Below are 21,605 nucleotides of genomic sequence, written 5' to 3'. Positions count from 1 at the left end.
AAACAATTCTCAACCTGCTACTTACACACTAGGAAGGATGGAATCAAAGTAGGACAGCATTCTGGGAGGGGTCCCAGCATGAGCAGAGGCTCAGAATGAGTAGATATGGCAATATGCAGAAAAGGCCAGGTGAATGCAGGGGGTGTCCTGGGTCGTGGTCCAGTGACCAGAGTGACCCAAGTTGGACTCCTACCCAAGGCACTAGGTAGCATATGTCCTTACTGGGTACATCTCAAATGAATCAAAACCGTACCAGATGCCAGGGAAAGAATTGTACCAATGGCAGCTGACACGCCCATTTCCCAGACTCAGATAGTGTGTTGGACATTAGCCAGTGAAGGCAGTTTTTCTTGTGAAAATCATGGAAATATTAGCCCAAATTCAGACTCCACTACCTGTATGCATACAGCCCACTATCTGGTGGCAGAAAGACTCTGTTCCTTGTGGAACCCGCGGCAGAGAGCTAGCCCCACGTTGGTGAGGCCATGCTTGTTCTCGTGCATAATGGCTCCAGAGCTTTGGCATGGGCGGTGATAGCCAACTGTATGCAGAGCAGATCAAATGCCTGGCCTGACCGTTAGGTTTTGTATTTCCTAAGAGACTTGCTAGAACATTCACACCTTGATTTCCCAAGATACCAGTTTTGATAGGCATTGGGAAGTTATGAATGACAAGACCAGGATTAATCTGCAGATCGAATCCCTCCCCTATAACCCGTAAATACGCATTTCCGCCCCCTTGCTCATCACTTTCCCCTCTGCAGGATGCCCCCCACCTGTCTGCCCCTGCCACAGACTACTCGATGGACATCTCTCCAGCAGTGGCTCAGGGAAGGGATGGGGAAGAGAGGGCGGGAGGCCCTGAGTGCTGGGCAGAAATACTGACTCCCGTCTTGCTTTGAAGGGTTCACAGGGTCTCAATGGAGCTCCTGGGCTCCCAGGAGCATCTGGTCTCCCAGGTTTAAAAGGTAAGGAGCATTTTCCCCTTTAATGCGTTTTTCCAGAGCAAGGTGGATTTCTAACAGGCTCAGGGCTCTCCCTGGGGGAGACATTGTGTTTCGAGGAAAAGGAATCGATTTACATTTCCCCTTCGGCTGAACCCCCTTTGCAGTCTTTGTTCCTCAAAGATACGCGACCAACAGTGGTTTGACCCAGCTGCCTTCCAGATTCAGCAGCAGAGGAGAACCTCAGCTCTAGACAGTCTCCTCTTCTGGTGATGTTTTAGGGCCCCTCCTCTCATCTTCTCTGCCCATACTGAGCCTAGTGATGTGTTTCCCAATGGAGATATGCTGCATGTAGCAGCATTTCATGCCAATAGTCTGGTAGCATCCCAGCCCTTCATTGGGGCATAAAAGCATAACCTTTTACCCACTGGGTAACTGTGTCAAGGAGCCTCTCTGGCTATGATTTTTTTTTTCCCTCAAAAGATCTATGTGCTGCAAATTGAGCTGTAGCTTCTCCTGACCACTTGAACAATGTCTTGATATCCCCAGGAGATCAAGGCCAGACACTTGGAATTTCTGGTAGCCCAGGACCCAAGGGACAACCTGGGGAGCCTGGTTTCAAAGGTAAGGCTGCCGTACTTTTGTCTTCCATGTCTCACAAACTCCTCAAAACTGAGGATTGGAAGGAATTTTGGGGGCCAACCCCAAGTTCTGCAACTTCTATACAGTGCAGAAGAGTTCCTACCTGACATGTATCCACTCAGAGGCAGTCAACAGTTTTCCCAAGCAAACCAGCTTACTTTTCCTTCAAGACTCACAGACTTACGGGATAAGTCTAAGACCTTTAAGATAATGGTGTCCACCCCCTTAGTTTTTAGTTAAACTAAATACTTCGTTAACATTTCCACCCATCGCTCCTACTGCTGGGAACACTCAGAACAAGTTTACTTGCTTTTCAATTGGGAAGCATCTTTCAAATATGAAGACAGCTGTCACAATCCCTTTCAGAGTATCTTTGTTGGATCCAGCTCCCATGGCAACTCAAAATGGCTTCACCTTCCTGCTTCCCCTCTCCCATGGAGGAACACACTGCCTGAACTGTGGCCTGATCACTCAGCATTTTTCTTCATTTTGTAGGTGTGAAAGGAAAAGATGGACCAGTTGGTGAGGTGGGTTTCCCAGGAAACAAAGGTGAAGATGGGAAAGTTGGTATTTCTGGAGATGTTGGCCTTCCTGCCTCCCCAGGTACCATGCCACATGACAACTTTACTCTGAAAAAGTTCAGATCAGCTTCAAGTCACAACCCCTTCTGAACTTCTGCCTTGTTTTCACTTTTAGGACTCCCCGGGGTCGCAGGCATGAGAGGAAATCCAGGGCTTCCAGGTTCTTCAGGCCATCCAGGGGCAGCTGGGCCCCTGGGACCCCCTGGCCTAATAGGAACCAAAGGTATGAGAGTTGGGAGTAGGCAGTGGGGAAAAGGGTCCTTTCCTCAAAAAAAGGATGGCAACTACTTTGTCTTAGGAGACCCTAGCTGGGATTAAGCCGTATCCAGGGGAGTCATTGACTGGGTTTCATGAGGGATAACAGGAAAGGAGGAGGAAGAAGAAGAAAGGAGTGCAAACATGAATGGGAAGAGGAGAACATGGGATCCATGGAGAGCAGAGTTGGGAAGGAAGGTCGTTGCCCTGGCATATGTAGCCTTTTCCTGACTTAGAGATTGGGCAGCAAGTCTCTGGGAGCTGGCAGCTCCAGGTCTTGGCACTGCCACTCTGATTTCTTCTTGGAGATACCTCATTATCTACCACCCTGCTCTTAAGCTATATTGGTCTCTAATAAGAGGCAGGAAGACTGAGGGTGGAGGGTGAAGACTAGGTGTGGTCCAGTCTCCCTTAGGGCATTAAATAATGCCCTTTATTTAATAATGACCTTTGAAATGAGGACTTTGCAGTGCCTCTGGGGGCAGGACCTTTTGCTGACCCTTCATGATTCAGAGTTGCTGGAGCCATTTCTGATATTCTCTCCCCTCAGGTTTCCCTGGACCTCCTGGTTTACATGGACTGAATGGGCTGCCAGGAACAAAGGGAACCCATGGAACTCCAGGTAAGCAAGACCCTCAAAGGCAAAGAGGAGAGCACTCGCTCTTTCGGAAGCCTGACAGAGGCTGGCCTTGAGTTCTTGGCTGTGCTGTATCCCATATCCTTAGACTCCTAGGTCTCCTTGACAGCCCCCAATTTGGGATGCCTTGATGTGGGGAAGAAGGAGCATGGGGTTCGTCCTTCTACCCGAACGAGCTCTCCTTCCTGTCATTTCAATCCTCAGCCTCCGGTGTCTGTCAAGCAGGCCCCCTGCAAGTGAGCTAGGCACAAAGGTCTCACCCCCACTGACTTCTGTCCCCGCATCTCTCTGCATCTCCTCCTAGGACCTAGTATAACTGGTGTGCCTGGGCCAGCTGGCCTGCCTGGTCCCAAAGGAGAAAAAGGTTCTCCAGGAATTGGCATCGGAGCCCCAGGAAAGCCAGGCGTGAGAGGACCAAAAGGTAGCAGAGGTAAGTGAGGCCAAGTCAGGCTTGGCTGGGCAGCCAGGGTTGGGTTTCCTCAGGGCCATGTGGCTCACAGGGATGAGCGGTGCGTGTCTTTGCATATCTGGGAATCTCAGAACCCAGTGGAACTGACTACCGACAGAAAGAGGGTAGGCTACAATTAGGGCTTTCCTGGGAAGGGGTGTCAGAGAGCAGTTCAGTGAGTCCCACCCCCCCAGCCTCCAGGTTCCCTCCCACTCTCCCTTATCAACCTCAGGGCCTCTCTTTCTCACTTTGCCACATAAACTAAGCCTGGGTTTAATGGTCCTGAGGGACTGTGCTTGTCCACATAGCGAGAGGTTTACCAGAAGTTCCTTGGTGTCCAGTGCGGTTGGCAGTCCCAGGGCCCTGGAACGACAGTGTGGCTGCTGGAAGGAGCCCAAGTCTAAGACGATAAATGTCTCCCTAGGACAGGCACACAGCAAGCACTTGATTAGGATTTACTAGGTTTACTAGAAATCTGGTTTCGTCTTAATCTCGGCCCCTGACTCATCACATAGTCTGAAGTCCCTTTCTGAGCCCCCATTTCCCCACTTCTCAAATAGTCTGAATGAATTCTGATTCATTAACTCTCCTTAGAAATGTTCTGGAGACACATATACCTCCCACTCAACGTAGAACAAGAAATGAATTTAGTGTAGTATCACAGCTAAGAGTATGGGCTCTGAAGTTACACTGATAGATTCAAATTCCAGCTCTCCCTCTCACTAGCTAAGTGACCTTGAACAAGGAAGTTACGTGCCCCTCCATCCCAAAGGAACGTGGGTTTCCTTTTCCATAAAAGGTGAATAAGAGAATCTACCCCATAGGTTTGGTGAGGAATCAATGAGGAGTGAGGTAATGTATATGGAATCACTTAGCACAGTGCATGGCACATAGTAGTTGGTCAAGAAACACTGGCCATTATACCATCACATGTTACCTGGGGAAATCATGTTTTCAAAATGTTCTGTTCCTTGTAGTTCTGAGGCCTGATGTCCCACCACGTTATTTTATGTGTTTATGTGCATGTGTGTGTAGGTTTTCCAGGAACTATATTCATGCATTAATTCATTTCCAGCTGCATTTTTTTTTTGCGGTACGTGGGCCTCTCACTGCTGTGGCCTCTCCCACCACAGAGCACAGGCTCCGGACACGCAGGCCCAGCGGCCACGGCTCACAGGCCCAGCAGCTCCCCGGCACGTGGGATCCTCCCGGACCGGGGCACGAACCCGTGCCCCCTGCATTGGCAGATGGACTCCCAACCACTGCGCCACCAGGGAAGCCCCGCCAGCTGCATTTCATATCGGGGCATCTGCTATCTCTGTGTTTACTCCTTCCTTTGTCTGGACCAACCTGTACTTTTCTGAAAGCCAGCAGCTTCTTCAGAGTGAGGCCTCCAACAGGGTCTGAGCCTATAGGGAGGTTGTGTGGCTTCTTTGGCAGGAGATAGAGAAGAAGGGTCCTGGGTGGAAGCACAGGCATGATGCGTGTTCTGTTTTTAAACCTTGACTATGAATTCCTGGTCATTAAATTATTCATTGCCTCTGGCTATCTGAGGTAATAAAATCACAATTACAAATGCAGTAAACAGTACATGTCAAGGTGGGTACATCTCAGGCACATAACAGAGAGGGGGAAGAAAAGGAAGTTACACAGGAATACATTTGGTATGACTCCAACCAATATGTTGTTTAGGGATACAAATATGCATGGTCAAACTGTGATGAAAAGGGAATGATGAACACAAACTTCAGGAGTGGTTGCCTCTGGGAGGGAGGGAAGGTGGTGGAATCTGTGAAGGGCATGCAAAGAAATTCAAAGTTATCGCTATATTCTTTTCCTTAAATTGGGTGGTTGGAACACAGATGTTCATTGTATCTGGATGATTTTTTAACATATGATTTATAAATATTCTTCTGTTCTTCTCAATATCTAATTAAAACAATTTGTTTTAAAAGAATATAGGAAATCCCCAACAGGAACCGAATCTCTGATTTGATTAAAGAAATCAGTGTACAATGAAGATTTACCCCCAAGAAAATTTCCTAAGAGCAATCCCCGACCCTACAATACCTTCATCTAAATAACATTAAATTAGGCCAAACATTTTCATATTTGCACTAAATATTGAGAGGCTGCATTCGTATATTGGAGGGTTTTTTTTTTTACGTCTCTGACAATGGAATGAGTTGGGAAAACATGCCATCTTGCATTTTCATGTGATCATTTACAACGTCTCATTCCTTCTACCTACCACCAGTCCCTCCCATCAGGAAAACTGCACAAACCTCTTAGATAGCCTCATCCACCAGAGGGCAGACAGCAGAAGCAAGAAGAACTACAGTTCTGCAGCCTGTGGAAGAAAAACCACATTCACAGAAAGATAGACAAGATGAAAATGCAGAGGGCTATGCACCAGATGAAGGAAAAAGATAAAACCCCAGAAAAACAACTAAATGAAGTGGAGATAGGCAACCTTCTAGAAAAAGAATTCAGAATAATGATAGTGAAGATGATCCAGGACCTCAGAAAAAGAATGGAGGCAAAGATCGAGAAGCTGCAAGAAATGTTTAACAAAGATTTAGAAGAATTAAAGAACAAACAAACAGAGATGAACAATACAATAACTGAAATGAAAACTACACTAGAAGGAATCAAAAGCAGAATAACTGAGGCAGAAGAACGGATAAGTGACCTGGAAGACAGAAAGGTGGAATTCACAGCTGTGGAACAGAATAAAGAAAAAAGAATGAAAAGAAATGAAGACAGCCTAAGAGACTTCTGGGACAACATTAAATGCAACAACATTCACATTATAGGGGTCCCAGAAGGAGAAGAGAGAAAGAAAGGACCAGAGAAAATATTTGAAGAGATTATAATCGAAAACTTCCCTAACATGGGAAAGGAAATAGCCACCCAAGACCAGGAAGTGCAGAGAGTCCCATACAGGATAAACCCAAGGAGAAACATGCTGAGACACATAGTAATCAAATTGGGAAAAATTAAAGACAAAGAAAAATTATTGAAAGCAGCAAGGGAAAAACTACAAATAATATACAAGGGAACTCCCATAAGGTTAACAACTGATTTCTCAGCAGAAACTCTACAAGCCAGAAGGGAGTGGCATGATATACTTAAACTGATGGAAGGGAAGAACCTACAACTAAGATAACTCTACCCAGCAAGGATCTCATTCAGATTCGATGGAGAAATCAAAAGCTTTACAGACAAGCAAAAGCTAAGAGAATTCAGCACCACCAAACCAGCTCTACAACAAAAGCTAAAGAAACTTCTCTAAGTGGGAAACACAAGAGATGAAAAGAACCTACAAAAACAAACCAAAAACAATTAAGAAAATGGTCATAGGAACATACATATCGATAATTACCTTAAACGTGAATGGATTAAATGCTCCAACCAAAAGACACAGCCTTGCTGAATGGATACAAAAACAAGACCCATATATATGCTATATGCTGGCTACAAGAGACCCACTTCAGACCTAGGGACACACAGAGACTGAAAGTGAGGGGATGGAAAAAGATATCCCATGCAAATGGAAATCAAAAGAAAGCTGGAGTAGCAATACTCATATCAGTTAAAATAGACTTTAAAATAAAGAATGTTACAAGAGACAAGGACACTACATAATGATCAAGGGATCAATCCAAGAAGAAGATATAACAATTATAAATATGTATGCACCCAACATAGGAGCACCTCAATACATAAGGCAACTGCTAACAGCTATAAAACAGGAAATCGACAGTAACACAATAATAGTGGGGGGCTTTAACACCTCACTTACACCAATGGACAGATCATCCAAAATGAAAATAAATAAGGAAACGCAAGCTTTAAATGATACATTAAACAAGATGGACTTAATTGATATTTATAGGACATTCCATCCAAAATCAGCAGATTACACTTTCTTCTCAAGTGCGCATGGAACATTCTCCAGGATAGATCACATCTTGGGTCACAAATCAAGCCTCAGTAAATTTAAGAAAATTGAAATCATATCAAGCATCTTTTCTGACCGCAACACTATGAGATTAGAAATGGATTACAGGGAAAAAAACGTAAAAAAACACAAACATGGAGGCTAAACAATATGTTACTAAATAACCAAGAGATCTCTGAAGAAATCAAAGAGGAAATCAAAAAATACCTAGAGACAAATGACAATGAAAACACGACGATCCAAAACCTATGGGATGCAGCAAAAGCAGTTCTAAGAGGGAAGTTTATAGCTATACAAGCCTACCTCAAGAAACAAGAAAAATCTCAAATAAAGAATCTAACCTTACACCTGAAGGAGCTAGAGAAAGAAGAACAAACAAAACCCAAAGTTAGCAGAAGGAAAGAAATCATAAAGATCAGAGCAGAAATAAATGAAATAGAAACAAAGAAAGCAATAGCAAAGATCAATAAGATGAAAAGCTGGTTCTTTGAGAAGATAAACAAAATTGATAAACCATTAGCCAGATTCATAAAGAAAAAGGGAGAGAGGACTCAAATCAATAAAATTAGAAATGAAAAAGGAGAAGTTACAATAGAAACCGCAGAAATGCAAAGCATCCTGAGAGACTACTACCAGCAACTGTATGCCAATAAAATGGACAACCTGGAAGAAATGGACAAATTCTTAGAAAGGTATAACCTTCCAAGACGGAACCAGTACAAAATAGAATATATGAGCAGACCAATCACAAGTAATGAAATTGAAACTGTGATTAAAAATCTTCCAACAAACAAAAGTCCTGGACCATATGGCTTCACAGGTGAATTCTATCAAACATTTAGAGAAGAGCTAACACCCATCCTTCTCAAACTCTTCCAAAAAATTGCAGAGGAAGAAACACTCCCAAACTTATTCTATGAGGCCGCCATCACCCTGATACCAAAATCAGACAAAGATACTACACAAAAAGAAAATAACAGACCAATATCACTTATGAATATAAATGCAAAAATCCTGAACAAAATACCAGCAAACAGAATCCAACAACACATTAAACGGATCATACACCATGATCAAGTGGGATTTATCCCAGGAATGCAAGGATTCTTCAATATATGCAAATCAATCAATGTGATACACCATATTAACAAATTGACGAATAAAAACCATATGATCATCTCAATAGATGCAGAAAAAGCTTTTGACAAAATTCAACACCCACTTATGATAAAAACTCTCCAGAATGTGTGCATAGAGGGAACCTACCTCAACATAATAAAGGACATATACGACAAACCCACAGCAAACATCATTCTCAATGGTGGAAAACTGAAAGCATTTCCTCTAAGATCAGCAACAAGATAAGGATGTCCACTCTCACCATTATTATTCAACATAGTTTTGGAAGTCCTAGCCACGGCAATCAGATAAGAAAAAGAAATAAAAGGAATACAAATTGGAAAAGAAGAAGTAAAACTGTCACTGCTTGCAGATGACATGATACTATACATAGATAATCCTAAAGATGCCACCAGAAAAATACTAGAGCTAATCAATGAATTCGGTTGTGGGATACAGAATTAATGCACAGAAATCTCTTGCATTCCTATATACTAATGATGAAAAATCTGAAAGAGAAATTGAGGAAACACTCCCATTTACCATTGCAACAAAAAGAATAAAATACCTAGGAATAAACCTACCTAGGGAGACAAAAGACCTGTATTCAGAGAACTATAAGACACTGATGAAAGAAATTAAAGATGATACCATCAGATGCAGAGATATACCATGTTCTTGGATTGGAAGAATCAAGATTGTGAAAATGACTATACTACCCAACGCAATCTACAGATTCAATGCAATCCCTGTCAAATTACCAATGGCTTTTTTTATGGAACTAGAACAAAAAATCTTAAAATTTGTATGGAGACACAAAAGACCCCGAATAGCCAAAGCAGTCTTGAGGGAAAAAATCGGAGCTGGAGGAATCATACTCCCTGACTTCAGTCTATATTACAAAGCTACAGTAATCACGACAATATGGTACTGGCACAAAAACAGAAACATAGATCAATGGAACAAGATAGAAAGCCCAGAGATAAACCCACACACCTATGGTCAACTAATCTATGACAAAGGAGGCAAGGATATACAATGGAGAAAAGACAGTCTCTTCAATAAGTGGTGCTGAGAAAACTGGACAGCTACATATAAAAGATTGAAATTGGAACACTCCCTAACACCACACACAAAAATAAACTCAAAATGGATTCAAGACCTAAATGTAAGACCGGACACTATAAAACTCTTAGAGGAAAACAAAGGAAGAACACTCTTTGACATAAATCACAGCAAGATCTTTTTTGACCCACCTCCTAGAGTAATGGAAATAAAAACAAAAATAAACAAATGGGACCTAATGAAACTTCAAAGCTTTTTCACTGCAAAGGAAACCATAAACGAGACGAGAAGACAACCCTCAGAATGGGAGAAAATATTTGCAAACGAATCAACGGACAAAGGATTAATCTCCAAAATATATAAACAGTTCATGCAGCTCAATATTAAAAAAACAAACAACCCAATCCAAAAATGGGCGGATGACCTAAATAGACATTTCTCCAAAGAAGACATACAGATGGCCAAGAAACACATGAAAAGCTGCTCAACATCACTAATTATTAGAGAAATGCAAATCAACACTACAATGAGGTATCACCTCACACCAGTTAGAATAGGCATCATCAGAAAATCTACCATCAACAAATGCTGGAGAGGGTGTGGAGAAAAGGGAACCCTCTTGCACTGTTGGTGGGAATGTAAATTAGTACAGTCACTATGAAGAACCGTATGGAGGTTCCTTAAAAAAACTAAAAATAGAATTACCATATGATCCAGCAATCCCACTACTGGGCATATACCCAGAGAAACCATAATTCAGAAAGACACATGCACCCCAATGTTCATTGCAGCACTGTTTGCATTAGCCAGGTCATGGAAGCAACCTAAATGCCCATCGACAGACGAATGGATAAAGAAGATGTGGTACATATATACAATGGAATATTACTCAGCCATAAAAAGAAACGATATTGGGTCATTTGTTGAGACGTGGATGGATCTAGAGACTGTCATACAGAGTGAAGTAAGTCAGAAAGAGAAAAACAAATATCATATATTAATGCATATATGTGGAATCTAGAAAAATGGTACAGATGAACCGGTCTGCAGGGCAGAAATTGAGACAGAGATGCAGAGAAGAAACGTATGAACACCAAGGGGGGAAAGCGGCGGAGGGGTGGGGGTTGGTGGTGTGATGAATTGGGAGGTTGGGATTGACATGTATACACTGATGTGTATAAAATTGATGAGTAATAAGAATCTGCTGTGTAAAAAAATAAAATAAAATTCAAAAATTTAAAAAAATGTCTCATTTTTAAAGAAGTACTTCGGCTTTTTTTTTTTTTTTTTTACTACTTGATGTCAGTAGTACCTTTATTGCAGGTTTAATGATATATTGGTGTAATTATAAAATCAAGAAACAGGTGAAAAGAGAAGGAGGCTCCAAATATTGCCATGGAAACAGACATTTTTACAATCCATGTGCTGTCCACACTTACTCTACTATATGTGGTGTCTTGTTTATTGGTTTTGCATAATTTCAGCACATATATATGTATAGATATATGAAGTTATATTTTCAGGACAAAAATACAATATGTCTTTCCTTTCAGATTTTTACCTTTGTGAAGAAGAAAAATACTTCAACGATTCATTAAGACCTAACTGACAATGCTAAAAGTAGCACCAAGTGGATTTGTAACTAGTTTTGCTTTTTGTTTTTCCTTTGTTTCTTTTCCAGACTTCTAGTAAATAGAAACTTTTCTTTAAATTTATTTTTCCTCCTTTATATTCCCTCAGTATTCAATTAATCAATGAGCTGCTAAAGACACCCAAGTTAACCAATCTGCCATCTTTCTTTACAAATTATGATGGATTTAGTATTTCTTAGCGAAATATGAGAAATTCACCATTAATATTTTCAGCTTCTCTTGTCAGAAAAATAAAATTCAACATCATATTTTGGGATTTTCTTGTCACAAACAAGAATCTCAACCACCAAAACAGTTTGTCAACCAATTCGAATCTATTCCTCTTCATTTGACTATCTTTTAGAATATACCAAAGTAATAAGTACATTTCTTCCATGTTCCAAGAATAAAATAGATTTCTACATTTGTATACATGGCTTTGATGTGTTTTCCCAGCAAGATTGCCATCTATGTTTTCAATGTATGCATATTGTATAAATCTACTATAATCGGTTGAAATTTTTGGTTTTGAACATATTATAATAGAAATCATTCCACAAACAGAAAACATGTAAAGCAGTATTAAACTTTGAGCAAACGAGTATTATGTATGTACTCCAGTAAATGGCTATTCTCTTTGGCCAAACAGGGAGAAGGAATTCAGGCAATTCAGCAAGCATTCAGCTAATATCATGAATTACCTATAAAACTGTTTTCCAGCTTGCCTGGAAGACCCAGTAGTTAGCTGTAGAAAACACCGGGGGTCATAGCACCCTTGCCACCTCCATTCTGCTCGAGCGGGCGAGTGGGTGTCCGTTCTGACTGGCTGGGGTCTGTGCCCCACCTCGATCTGTGACCTCCTCGGAGTAGCAGCAGACAGGACTGGCTAACTTGATGAAATGGTGTGCAACAGGGACAGTAGGTTTAAAAAACACTGTAGGATGGGCTTCCCTGGTGGCGCAATGGTTAGGAGTCCACCTGCCGATGCAGGGGACGCGGGTTTGTGCCCCGGTCCAGGAAGATCCCACGTGCCGTAGAGCGGCTGGGCCCATGAGCCATGGCCGCTGAGCCTGCGCATCCGGAGCCTGTGCTCAGCAACGGGAGAGGCCACAGCAGTGAGAGGCCCACGTACCGCAAAAAAAAAAACCACAAAACAAAACCAAAAAAAACACTGTAGGAAACTTCGATTCCAGGTGCTGCAGTCATACCTTCTTTTCTTCCTGATTTAGGGAAAATCTGTTTAAAGTATTCCCATTACCAGCGAGGTTGGGGAGCTAGAACTTTCCGAAGCTCTATCCATCCCAATTCAATGCAGGGCCTGCTTCGAGCGAGGAGTCTCTGAGCCCCTGTCAGCTGTGCTGAGCTGATGGCTGCCAACGGAGGAGAAAGGGAGAAGAGCCCTCTGCTGGCCTCGGCTGGTCTGGCTCCTACTTTAAGGGCTTCCATTTTCTTGTGTGAACTTCCATTTTCTCTGAGAGAGCCTGGCCCTCTCTTAGGCACACAAAGCCCCTGCAGCCCCTTTTATTTATTCTTTGCAGGTTTCCCAGGTCTCCAGGGCCCCACTGGTCTCCCTGGTGCCCCAGGCCTCTCCTTGCCCTCAGTCATAGCAGGACAGCCTGGTGACCCCGGGCGACCAGGCCTAGATGGAGAACAAGGTAAAGCCAGGAAGCCCAAAGAGGGCTGGCCATCACGTTTTGTCTGGAGTTTGGGGAGGGCCTGTCTACAGTCCAGCCCCATCCCCACTGCTGGATGTGCATGGGCCTGTGAGGCCTCACGTCCCTCCTCCCGCAGGGACACAGGGGGTTGGAATGGGCTGCATTTTGCTAAAAGGGTTTGGGAAGGTCTGGGCACTGGGGCCCCACAGAAGGCAAGGGAACATTATCTTCCCTGGGAATAGCCTCTGGCTTCCTATCAGCCCCGAGGCTTTCAGCAATGGCCGCTTCCTCTTCCCTCTGCCCTCATCCCTCTTCTGATCTTATTCCTAGGCCGCCCAGGCCCCCCGGGGCCCCCAGGCCCCCCTGGGCCATCCTCGGATCAAGGCGACCCGGGAGACCCTGGCTTCCCTGGAATTCCTGGCCCTCAAGGGCCCAAGGGAGACCAAGGAATTCCAGGTTTCTCTGGCCTCCCTGGAGAGCTAGGACTGAAAGGTATGACAGCGTGGCTGCCTACTGGGTCCTTTACCACTCCACTGTCAGAGATGGCCCGTTCCTGCAGCCCTGTGAAGAGAGACCAGCTGATCATGCTTTTCCTGCCCTCGCCTCTGCTTAGTCTCAACCCCACCACCACCAGCACCACCGTGCCAGGCCCTGACTTGCTTTCCTTTGGACTTTGCCAGGCATGAGAGGTGAGCCTGGCTTCATGGGGACTCCAGGCAAGGTTGGGCCACCTGGAGACCCAGGACTTCCGGGGATGAAGGGGAAGGCAGGGCCAAGAGGTGAGTTGAGAGCATGTGCCTGGCTGATCCTGAGCTCAGGGGAGGGGTTGGGGCGTATCATTCCTTCAGGAGTCACTGCTAAGCATGCCAAGAAAGCCTGGATGGCTGAAGCAGCTGGATAAAGCTCCTCCAGGGAGGGAGTTTCTCCACCTTGGAGATACCTCTGCCTCCATCAGCTCCCAGGACTGAAGGCCATTGCCGCTTTGCCACCACGGATCTTGCCACCGACCTCCCCTCTCTGCATTGTTTCTGCATTTGCGGTCACTGCGTTTGCAATCAGATCACCACTCACCCATTTGCTGAATCCAGAAATGAAGAACCATCCTTTCTGTCCTTTATCACCACTCCCCTCACACACACATCCAATCCATTAGCAAGCCCTGAGGGCTGTGTCTCCTATAAACGTGCCTTGCATCTGCCCCCCTCTCATCACCTCCACCTCTACCACTGAGGTCCAAGCCACCAACATTTCTCACGTGGATCACTGCAGTGACTGCTAACTGGTCTCCCTGCTTCCGTTATTCACCTCCCCCAACAATCATTTCTCTAGACAGTGGTCAGAGAGGTCTTGTAAAAACAGAAATCATTCATGGGCGTCCCATGGCATAAGAATTAACTATGGCCATGAAGCCCTCTGTGACGCCTCCCTCTCCATCCTCATTACCAGCCCTTCCCCTTTGCTGTTCACTGTGCTTTTGTCACACTAGCCTCTTTCAGTTATCCAGAAACACCACACCTTGGCTGGCCGCAGGGCCTTTGCACATGCTAGTTCTACTTCTGGAACACTGTCCCCCATCCCCCAGCTTGTTCTAATGCTTTAATGGTCTCAGCTTAAGTGTCACTCCTTGTAAGAGGCCACTTATAACTCTCTCTAAAGCAGGTTCTCCACCCCATAGCCCTCTCTGCTCCCTCCCACTGTCCATGCACTGTCCATTTCCTTTGTAGCACTTCTTACAATTTGCAGTAAGATTAATGGTTTTCGTCAGGTTATGCATTTTTCATCTTTATCACCAGACCATCGTCTCATAAAGGTCTTACTCACTGCTCTATCCCCTGATCTACCAGGCTCTGGCACATAGTAGGCACTCAAATACTTTTTCAATGAATTAGTAAGCAAATTGGCTTGTTTGGCTTCTATTAGTAAGCCAGCTGGCTGGGTTTGGGGTCTCGGCTGTGATGCCAGCTGAACCTCCGGGAGCCCACCCTGGCCACCTCCTCTGCCTCCGCTTGACATTTCCGTTTCTCCCACGTGCCCACAGGCTTATCTGGCCCCCGAGGTGCTCCTGGACAAACACCAATTGCAGAAGCCATCCAGGCTCCTCCTGGATCCATGGGTCTAACAGGCATCGATGGCATCCCTGGCCTCATGGGGGACCCTGGGGTCCAAGGCCCTGGAGGCCTACAAGGTGAGGAGGGCGCCAGAGAAAGGGGACTTTGTGGGGAGCTGAGACGGCTTTGGCTGGGAGGCTGAAGCAACTGGCTGGGAACCCCGGCTCCAAGGGGGCACCTTCATCGAGCGTTTCCTCAGCTCCTTCACAAAGCTTCCAAGCTTCTCGCCAGGAAGGAGGGGACCAGCAGGTCCAGCAGTTGTACTTGGCTTCAGAGAACGAAGCACACAGAACGAAGTGCTCTGTGTGGGCAGAGCACAGCAGCTAATCCAGACAGCTCGTCCCTCACTAACGTGCTGCTGCGGGAAGGAGGGAGCGTGGTGGGGGGACAGAGAGCAACCGAGAAAGCCCAGGGCTGGGGGACGGAAAACCCGGCTTCCAATCCCAGTTTTGCCCCAGCTGGAGTAAGCTAGCAGTCTCTCTGGACCTCGGTGTCCTCATTTCTGACATGGGACCCCAGCGGTTGCCTTGCGTCCTCCCTAGCATTGCTGGGAAGATGAGAGGAAGGGAGGGGGACATGGGTGTGAAGGAGCTCAGAAGGGCTAAGTTCAGAGTGAGGTCCCAGGGCTGAGCTGCCCGGACGTGAACTAAGGACTAGCCCAGGAGGCTCAGTCCTGAGCTCAGTGCACTCCAGGGTGATGGCCAGTTCGCCCTCTCCTGGTGAGTCCTGGGCATGACACACGAGTCCCCTTTCTCCCGGGAAGGCTCCTCCAGACACTGCACATTGAGTACCCCGCTGTGGGCCTTCTCTCCTGGCAGGCTTCAAAGGTTTACCTGGCATCCCCGGCAAAGATGGCCCCAGTGGACTCCCTGGCCCACCTGGGGCTCTTGGTGATCCTGGTCTCCCTGGACTGCAAGGCCCTCCAGGATTTGAAGGTCTGGCAATGTCGGCACTAGGGGGCAGAGGGCTTCTGTAAGGGTTTGAGGCTTCAGGGTGAGTCAAAATCTCGAATCGTGGAATTAGGAAACTGGGCAGTAAAGCTTGACACTACTAGTAGGCTGGAAAACTGGGCTCGAATCCGTTCACTCCATTCTGAGCCTGTGAAGGATTAGAGCCCTACATTCCAGAAGGCAAAGGACTGTTCCACATAGTTCTCTGGGTTCTCTTCCAGCTCTTAAGAGCTATAACTCTATACTATAGTGTGGCCCCCTGCCCTGCACACCCCCTCTTCTACCCAGGGATTCTGACGTGGATGGGAGGGGGGTGGTTCAAGGGAGAAGAGAATCTCAGATAAGATATGGCTGTTCTACTACTTACCTTCCATTTTATATCAGAGATGGCAAATCAGTTGTCCTCAGTAGAGGACAGTCCTGAAGCTCGCTGGGAAAGTGCCGCGATTGTTAGCCACGTCTGCCACGGGCAGGAGAGGAGGGTGTGATTTTTGCCTCGCTAACCCCAGCTCTGCTTTTTCACTGCCCCTGATTCAGCGGGTCCTTGGTTATCTCTGCTCTCTCCATCTCAGGAGCTCCAGGGAAGCCGGGCCCCTTCGGGAGGGCTGGAATGCCTGGGCAGAGCGTGAGAGTGGGCTACACCTTGGTGAAGCACAGCCAGTCGGAACAGGTGCCCCTGTGCCCCGTCGGGATGAGCCAGCTGTGGGTGGGTTATAGCCTGCTGTTCGTGGAGGGGCAGGAGAAAGCCCACAACCAGGACCTGGGTAGGTACCGGCTCGCACATCCAGCCCTGGTCCTCTGTCCCCACAAGGACCAGGAGCCACACTCCTCACCCCTCCCAACCCTTGGCGGGCCCATGCTGCGTAGTGGGTTACAAGCGCCAGCTCTGGAGTCAGGCAGATATGGGTTCAAACCCCAGCTGTGCCGCTCACTCTGGACACGTTATTCAGCCTGTCTAAGCGTCCGCCTCCTTCTCAGTGGAACAAGCCTAATTCTAGTACTTGTCCCATAGGGTAGACTAAGGATTACAGGAATCACCCATGTAAAATGCTTAGAACAACGTTTGACACGTATTAAGCATCCATTAAACGTGAGCGATTAGTAGTAGTAATAATAATATGACCTGCCGGCAACAATGATTACCCAAGAAGTAATTGAATTGTCTTCAAGTGTGTGTTTCAGAGAAACGCAGGCTCACTCTATTAAATGCTGATTTGACAAAGCGGACTAATTAGGGAGTCATCAATCAGTTTCTAAAAAGATTCTTTTCATTATCAAACTTCCCCGGTGCATAGAAAATAGACTTCAGTGTGTGGACAGTGGTCCGGGATAGGAAGGAAAGGCGTCCCTGCTCTGCTACAAGCAGTTGGATATGAACCCAAACCACCATCTAGTCCAGTCGTAGTGGCTCCAGGGACAATCACAGCCCTGCCCCTCAGCCAGAACTTACCTGCCCCTGCCCACCTTCTCTCCTTGCAGGGTTTGCTGGCTCCTGCCTGCCCCGCTTCAGCACCATGCCCTTCATCTACTGCAACATCAACGAAGTGTGCCACTATGCCCGGCGCAACGATAAATCCTACTGGCTCTCCACCACCGCGCCCATCCCCATGATGCCCGTCGGCCAGACGCAGATTCCCCAGTACATCAGCCGCTGCTCTGTGTGTGAGGCGCCCTCACAAGCCATTGCTGTGCACAGCCAGGACATCACCATCCCGCAGTGCCCCATGGGCTGGCGCAGCCTCTGGATTGGGTACTCCTTCCTCATGGTAAGGTCCCACACCGCCCTCTCCACCAGGATGAGGGCCGAGGGCAGGGAGCGCTGGGAGGGAAATTCTGAAATCGAGTGCTGAGGGAGCCCTGTGACTCGAGGGCCGGGCCGTTAGGCCAAATACGAGGCCTACTTGTTCTCGGCAGGTAACAAACACTAAATGGCACCCTAAAGGGTATGGTACAGATTGCAGTAAAAGTTCCAGTGAAGGGGCTTCCCTGGTGGCGCAGTGGTTGAGAGTCCGCCTGCTGATGCAGGGGACACGGGTTTGTGCCCCGGTCCGGGAAGATCCCACATGCCATGGAGCGGCTAGGCCTGTGAGCCATGGCCGCTGAGCCTGTGCGTCCAGAGCCTGTGCTATGCAAGGGGAGAGGCCACAACAGTAAGAGGCCCGCGTACCGCAAAAAAAAAAAAAAAAAAGTTCCAGTGAAGGTGACTTCAGAGCCAGAGCTATGAATGGTTCCGCTGTGGGGAAGGGCCCATGGTCTAACGACCTTGAGGACTATTCCGTGCTCTCTCCCTTCTCTGGAGCACACCGCCAAGAGCTTGGGGCAGACAGAGGGCTCCGAGAAGAACTGCATCCTGAGCCCTGTTGGCAGTTTCCTTAATTCAGCCTTTCTCAGATTTGTCAGTGGAGATGTTCGGGGGGCACCTAACACACCTTGGACGCGGCGGGATGGCAGCAGTTTGGGAAATACTGGCTGGGATGCAGCCGCAGCCCAGGAGCCGTGGGTTAGGAGGGCCCTAGGGAGCTTGGAGGGGGCGCTCCTGGCTCTGAGGCTGAGACAAGGGAGGATGAGTGCCCCCGGTCCTAAAACATAGCTATTGGTCCGCTGGCCAGACAGGGGGGCTGAGCCAAGAGACCAGAGCTGAGAGGCGGAGCAGCGGAGTCCATCACCTCCCAAGGTGACCTGTTCACAGCCACCGCCCATCTGTTTCAGCACACGGCCGCCGGCGCTGAGGGCGGGGGCCAGTCCCTGGTCTCCCCTGGCTCTTGCCTAGAGGATTTCCGAGCCACTCCTTTCATCGAGTGCAGTGGGGCCCGGGGCACCTGCCACTACTTTGCCAACAAGTACAGCTTCTGGCTGACGACGGTGGAAGAGAGGGAGCAGTTTGGGGAGGAGCCTGTATCTGAGACGCTGAAAGCCGGGCAGCTCCACACCCGGGTCAGCCGCTGCCAGGTGTGTATGAAAAGGGTGTAGGGTGGCACCTGCCCCTCTGCCCCTTGCCCTCCCCTGCCCTGCACAACGGTCACCTCACAAACCTGAACGGTCTGAAGAAGGAAGGCCAAGCCCTTTTGCCCATCTGTCAAGTTGTACATTGGAGTCTCGTTTGGGCTGGACTACTGGACACTGATCACCTCCACCCTCAGGCCCCGTGGGTGAGCCCACCTTGCTGAGATCTGCTGTCCCATTTCGGTGCTACAGTTTGGTTTGGATGTTTGTGTGACCCTTCATGGCTACCTCAGAAAGACCTGTTGGGCCACCACTTTCCTAGAATGCTAGCTTTCCTCACTCTCTTGATCAGAAAGCTCTTCGTGATAGCTAAAGGAGTCATTTCATTATGTCCAGAGGTCACCGCACATCATTTGGCTTAAACTAGAACCCAGTGTTTCCACATGAAAAAAATTTCTCTGGCTCAACATTATGGATGGCTCAGGCCTGCACAGGGCAAGCTCTCAACTCTTCCCGGAGACCCACTGTGTCTAGGCAGGCAGCAGAGCTGGAATGAGGTGACAGCCAGTGTCCCAGGGTGAGCTCTGACTCCCTTGAGAGTGAGCACGACTGGGCCCCAGATTGCTTAGGGACGCTGGAAGACCAGCAGCCGAGAGGTGCTCAGTAACTTCACATGGTCGTAGACAAATCGCTTCCTCCTTGCCGGCTCCCTCCCCAGCCACAGGCAGCAGACTTGGCCTGGTTCAGAGTAGAGCACAGGATGCACCAAATGGGGTCAGACCCATAAAGGGAAATGAGAACTGCAGCCCTTCCTCCCGGGCCGGGGGAAGAGGGGAGGACGGGTAAGGAGGTGTGAATTTTGCTTTTGACTCCAGGAACAAAAAGGAAAATCCCTTGTCCCAATTTCTCAGAAGCCCCTGTTTATTCCAAATGCCATTCAGATGCGTGCAGTGTGGCAACTGGACACTGCAGTGTTGGTTCCTTTGCATTTTGAGGCTGTGAGAGACTTTCCATTAAAATGTCCATCCAGTTGCTCTTTCACAGGTAGCCTGTTAAACCATTTTGATATGTTTTTAAAGCCTCATAAAAATCTAGCACAGTCCTCTCTTTAGCAGTTAGCAGACCCAAAGCAAGCCTGAGTAGACTGTAAAGTATATTCTGTTTAGGGGGATTTGTTTTAACCATTTCCTTTCATTATCAGTTTCCCAGAACACTTAGCTATGTTGACATGAGGCAATTCCTTCCAGGTGATTCTGTTTCCTTAAATATTATGTAAACTGTGCCAACAAAAGCATAATCAGTATAATCTGAACTATTGTTACCTTCACCTCCTCAGTAATAAGCATGGTGTCAGCTTTGTACATTGCAAATAAAAGGAATCCAGTATGAATGCTTGACTCCTTTGACATTCTTTCTTTGATGAAAACTTTTCTAAAGTCCATCTCACTGAAATTCATAAGCCCCCCTCAGAGCCATGGGGGTTCCTGTCACTGCAAGTCGAGCTATATAACGAAACACTGAGACACGGAAGAATACAATTAAAGTCAAGGGTTGATAATGTCTTCCAACAGGCAACAAATCCACAACATGCTTAAAGATAAGCCTACAACTGTTTTTAGCCCCATCACATGCTAGAGTTCAAGAAAGGAATTTCCATATTTCTGGGGCCTCAGGATCATTTACAGATAAATCAAAAGTAGAGAAATTTTAAAGTCATTAAAATCAAATCTAAGATATATGTGCATATATTTGTATATGCATAAAATATATCCTCTGGAAGGATAAAGAAGAAATTAATAACATTGGGAGTGCTCAGGAAAGAGAACTGACCTGTGGAAGGGAGAGACATTTCACTGAATACCATTTTGCACCTTTCGAATTCTGAACCGCTGGAATATATTACCTACTGGAAAAGAAAAAAATGGAATCTAAGGAAACAAGTGTTCAAATATTCCTAAATATACCACACAAAAAAACCCACCTTGGTTTGGTGCTAGCCTTCAAACCGCAGTTGCTGGCCTTCCTGGGGGCTTGGTTGAGCATGGAGGTGAAATGCATAGGTTAAGAATACAAGGAGAGGAAAAGGGGAAGATACCACTGGGACATGAGGTGCATCCACACAGGAGAGTGGTTAGCAAAGCCAATGTGACGAATATGTGCTTTCAAATTTAGTATGTTGCTTGCTAGTCCTGAAATGGTTTGGAATTGTATTTGATGCACAGATTAATGTCACCACATGAATAATTCTTTCCAGTTATGACTGTCAAGCAAAATGGAGTCAAATTCAAACACAATTTTTAATTTCCCAAACAAAAATCAACAATTTAAGTCAGTGATTAGCAAACTACAGCCTGTGGGCTAAATCCAGCCCTCTGCCTGTTTTTGTAAATAAAGTTTTATTGGATTATGGCCAGGCTTATGTGCATGCACATTGTCTATGGCTGTCTTGGGGTTTCATCAGCAGAGATGAGTAGCTGTGACAGACACTATGTGGTCTTCAGAGCCTAAAACATTTCCTATCTGACCCTTGACAGAAAAAGTTTGCAGACCCCTGATTTAAGTGATAATGATTTAAGGACAGGGTGACCATCTGACAAAAGTATCAGTAAAGATGGGGACAGTGACCCATCAAATAGTTAAGGTTCTCTCAAATAGGAAGGAGAT

The 21,605-nt window shown here is 46.5% G+C and overlaps 1 protein-coding gene across 1 annotated transcript in view; it reads left to right on the top strand.

Annotated features, from left to right (window-relative positions):
- The window catches only part of COL4A6 (collagen type IV alpha 6 chain), a gene marked incomplete at both ends in the record, with an annotated part of 287,744 nt that extends 268,776 nt beyond the window's left edge, over positions 1 to 18,968 (top strand). Inside the window, 14 exons of the mRNA XM_079728096.1 lie at positions 904 to 967; positions 1,493 to 1,567; positions 2,081 to 2,188; positions 2,282 to 2,389; positions 2,972 to 3,043; positions 3,363 to 3,488; positions 12,824 to 12,940; positions 13,271 to 13,432; positions 13,621 to 13,719; positions 14,979 to 15,125; positions 15,867 to 15,983; positions 16,571 to 16,762; positions 17,478 to 17,764; positions 18,708 to 18,968. Of these exons, the coding sequence (XP_079584222.1) occupies positions 904 to 967; positions 1,493 to 1,567; positions 2,081 to 2,188; positions 2,282 to 2,389; positions 2,972 to 3,043; positions 3,363 to 3,488; positions 12,824 to 12,940; positions 13,271 to 13,432; positions 13,621 to 13,719; positions 14,979 to 15,125; positions 15,867 to 15,983; positions 16,571 to 16,762; positions 17,478 to 17,764; positions 18,708 to 18,968 (1,935 nt within the window). The remainder of the gene's footprint in view (positions 1 to 903; positions 968 to 1,492; positions 1,568 to 2,080; positions 2,189 to 2,281; positions 2,390 to 2,971; positions 3,044 to 3,362; positions 3,489 to 12,823; positions 12,941 to 13,270; positions 13,433 to 13,620; positions 13,720 to 14,978; positions 15,126 to 15,866; positions 15,984 to 16,570; positions 16,763 to 17,477; positions 17,765 to 18,707) is intronic.
- Between the last annotated feature and the right edge of the window lie 2,637 nt (positions 18,969 to 21,605).

This window comes from Hyperoodon ampullatus (assembly GCF_949752795.1).
Source record: "Hyperoodon ampullatus genome assembly, chromosome: X".
Lineage (NCBI taxonomy): Eukaryota > Metazoa > Chordata > Mammalia > Artiodactyla > Ziphiidae > Hyperoodon > Hyperoodon ampullatus.
The sequence above is the reverse complement of the archived record's forward strand: the minus strand, read 5'-3'. Positions and strand labels throughout refer to the sequence as shown.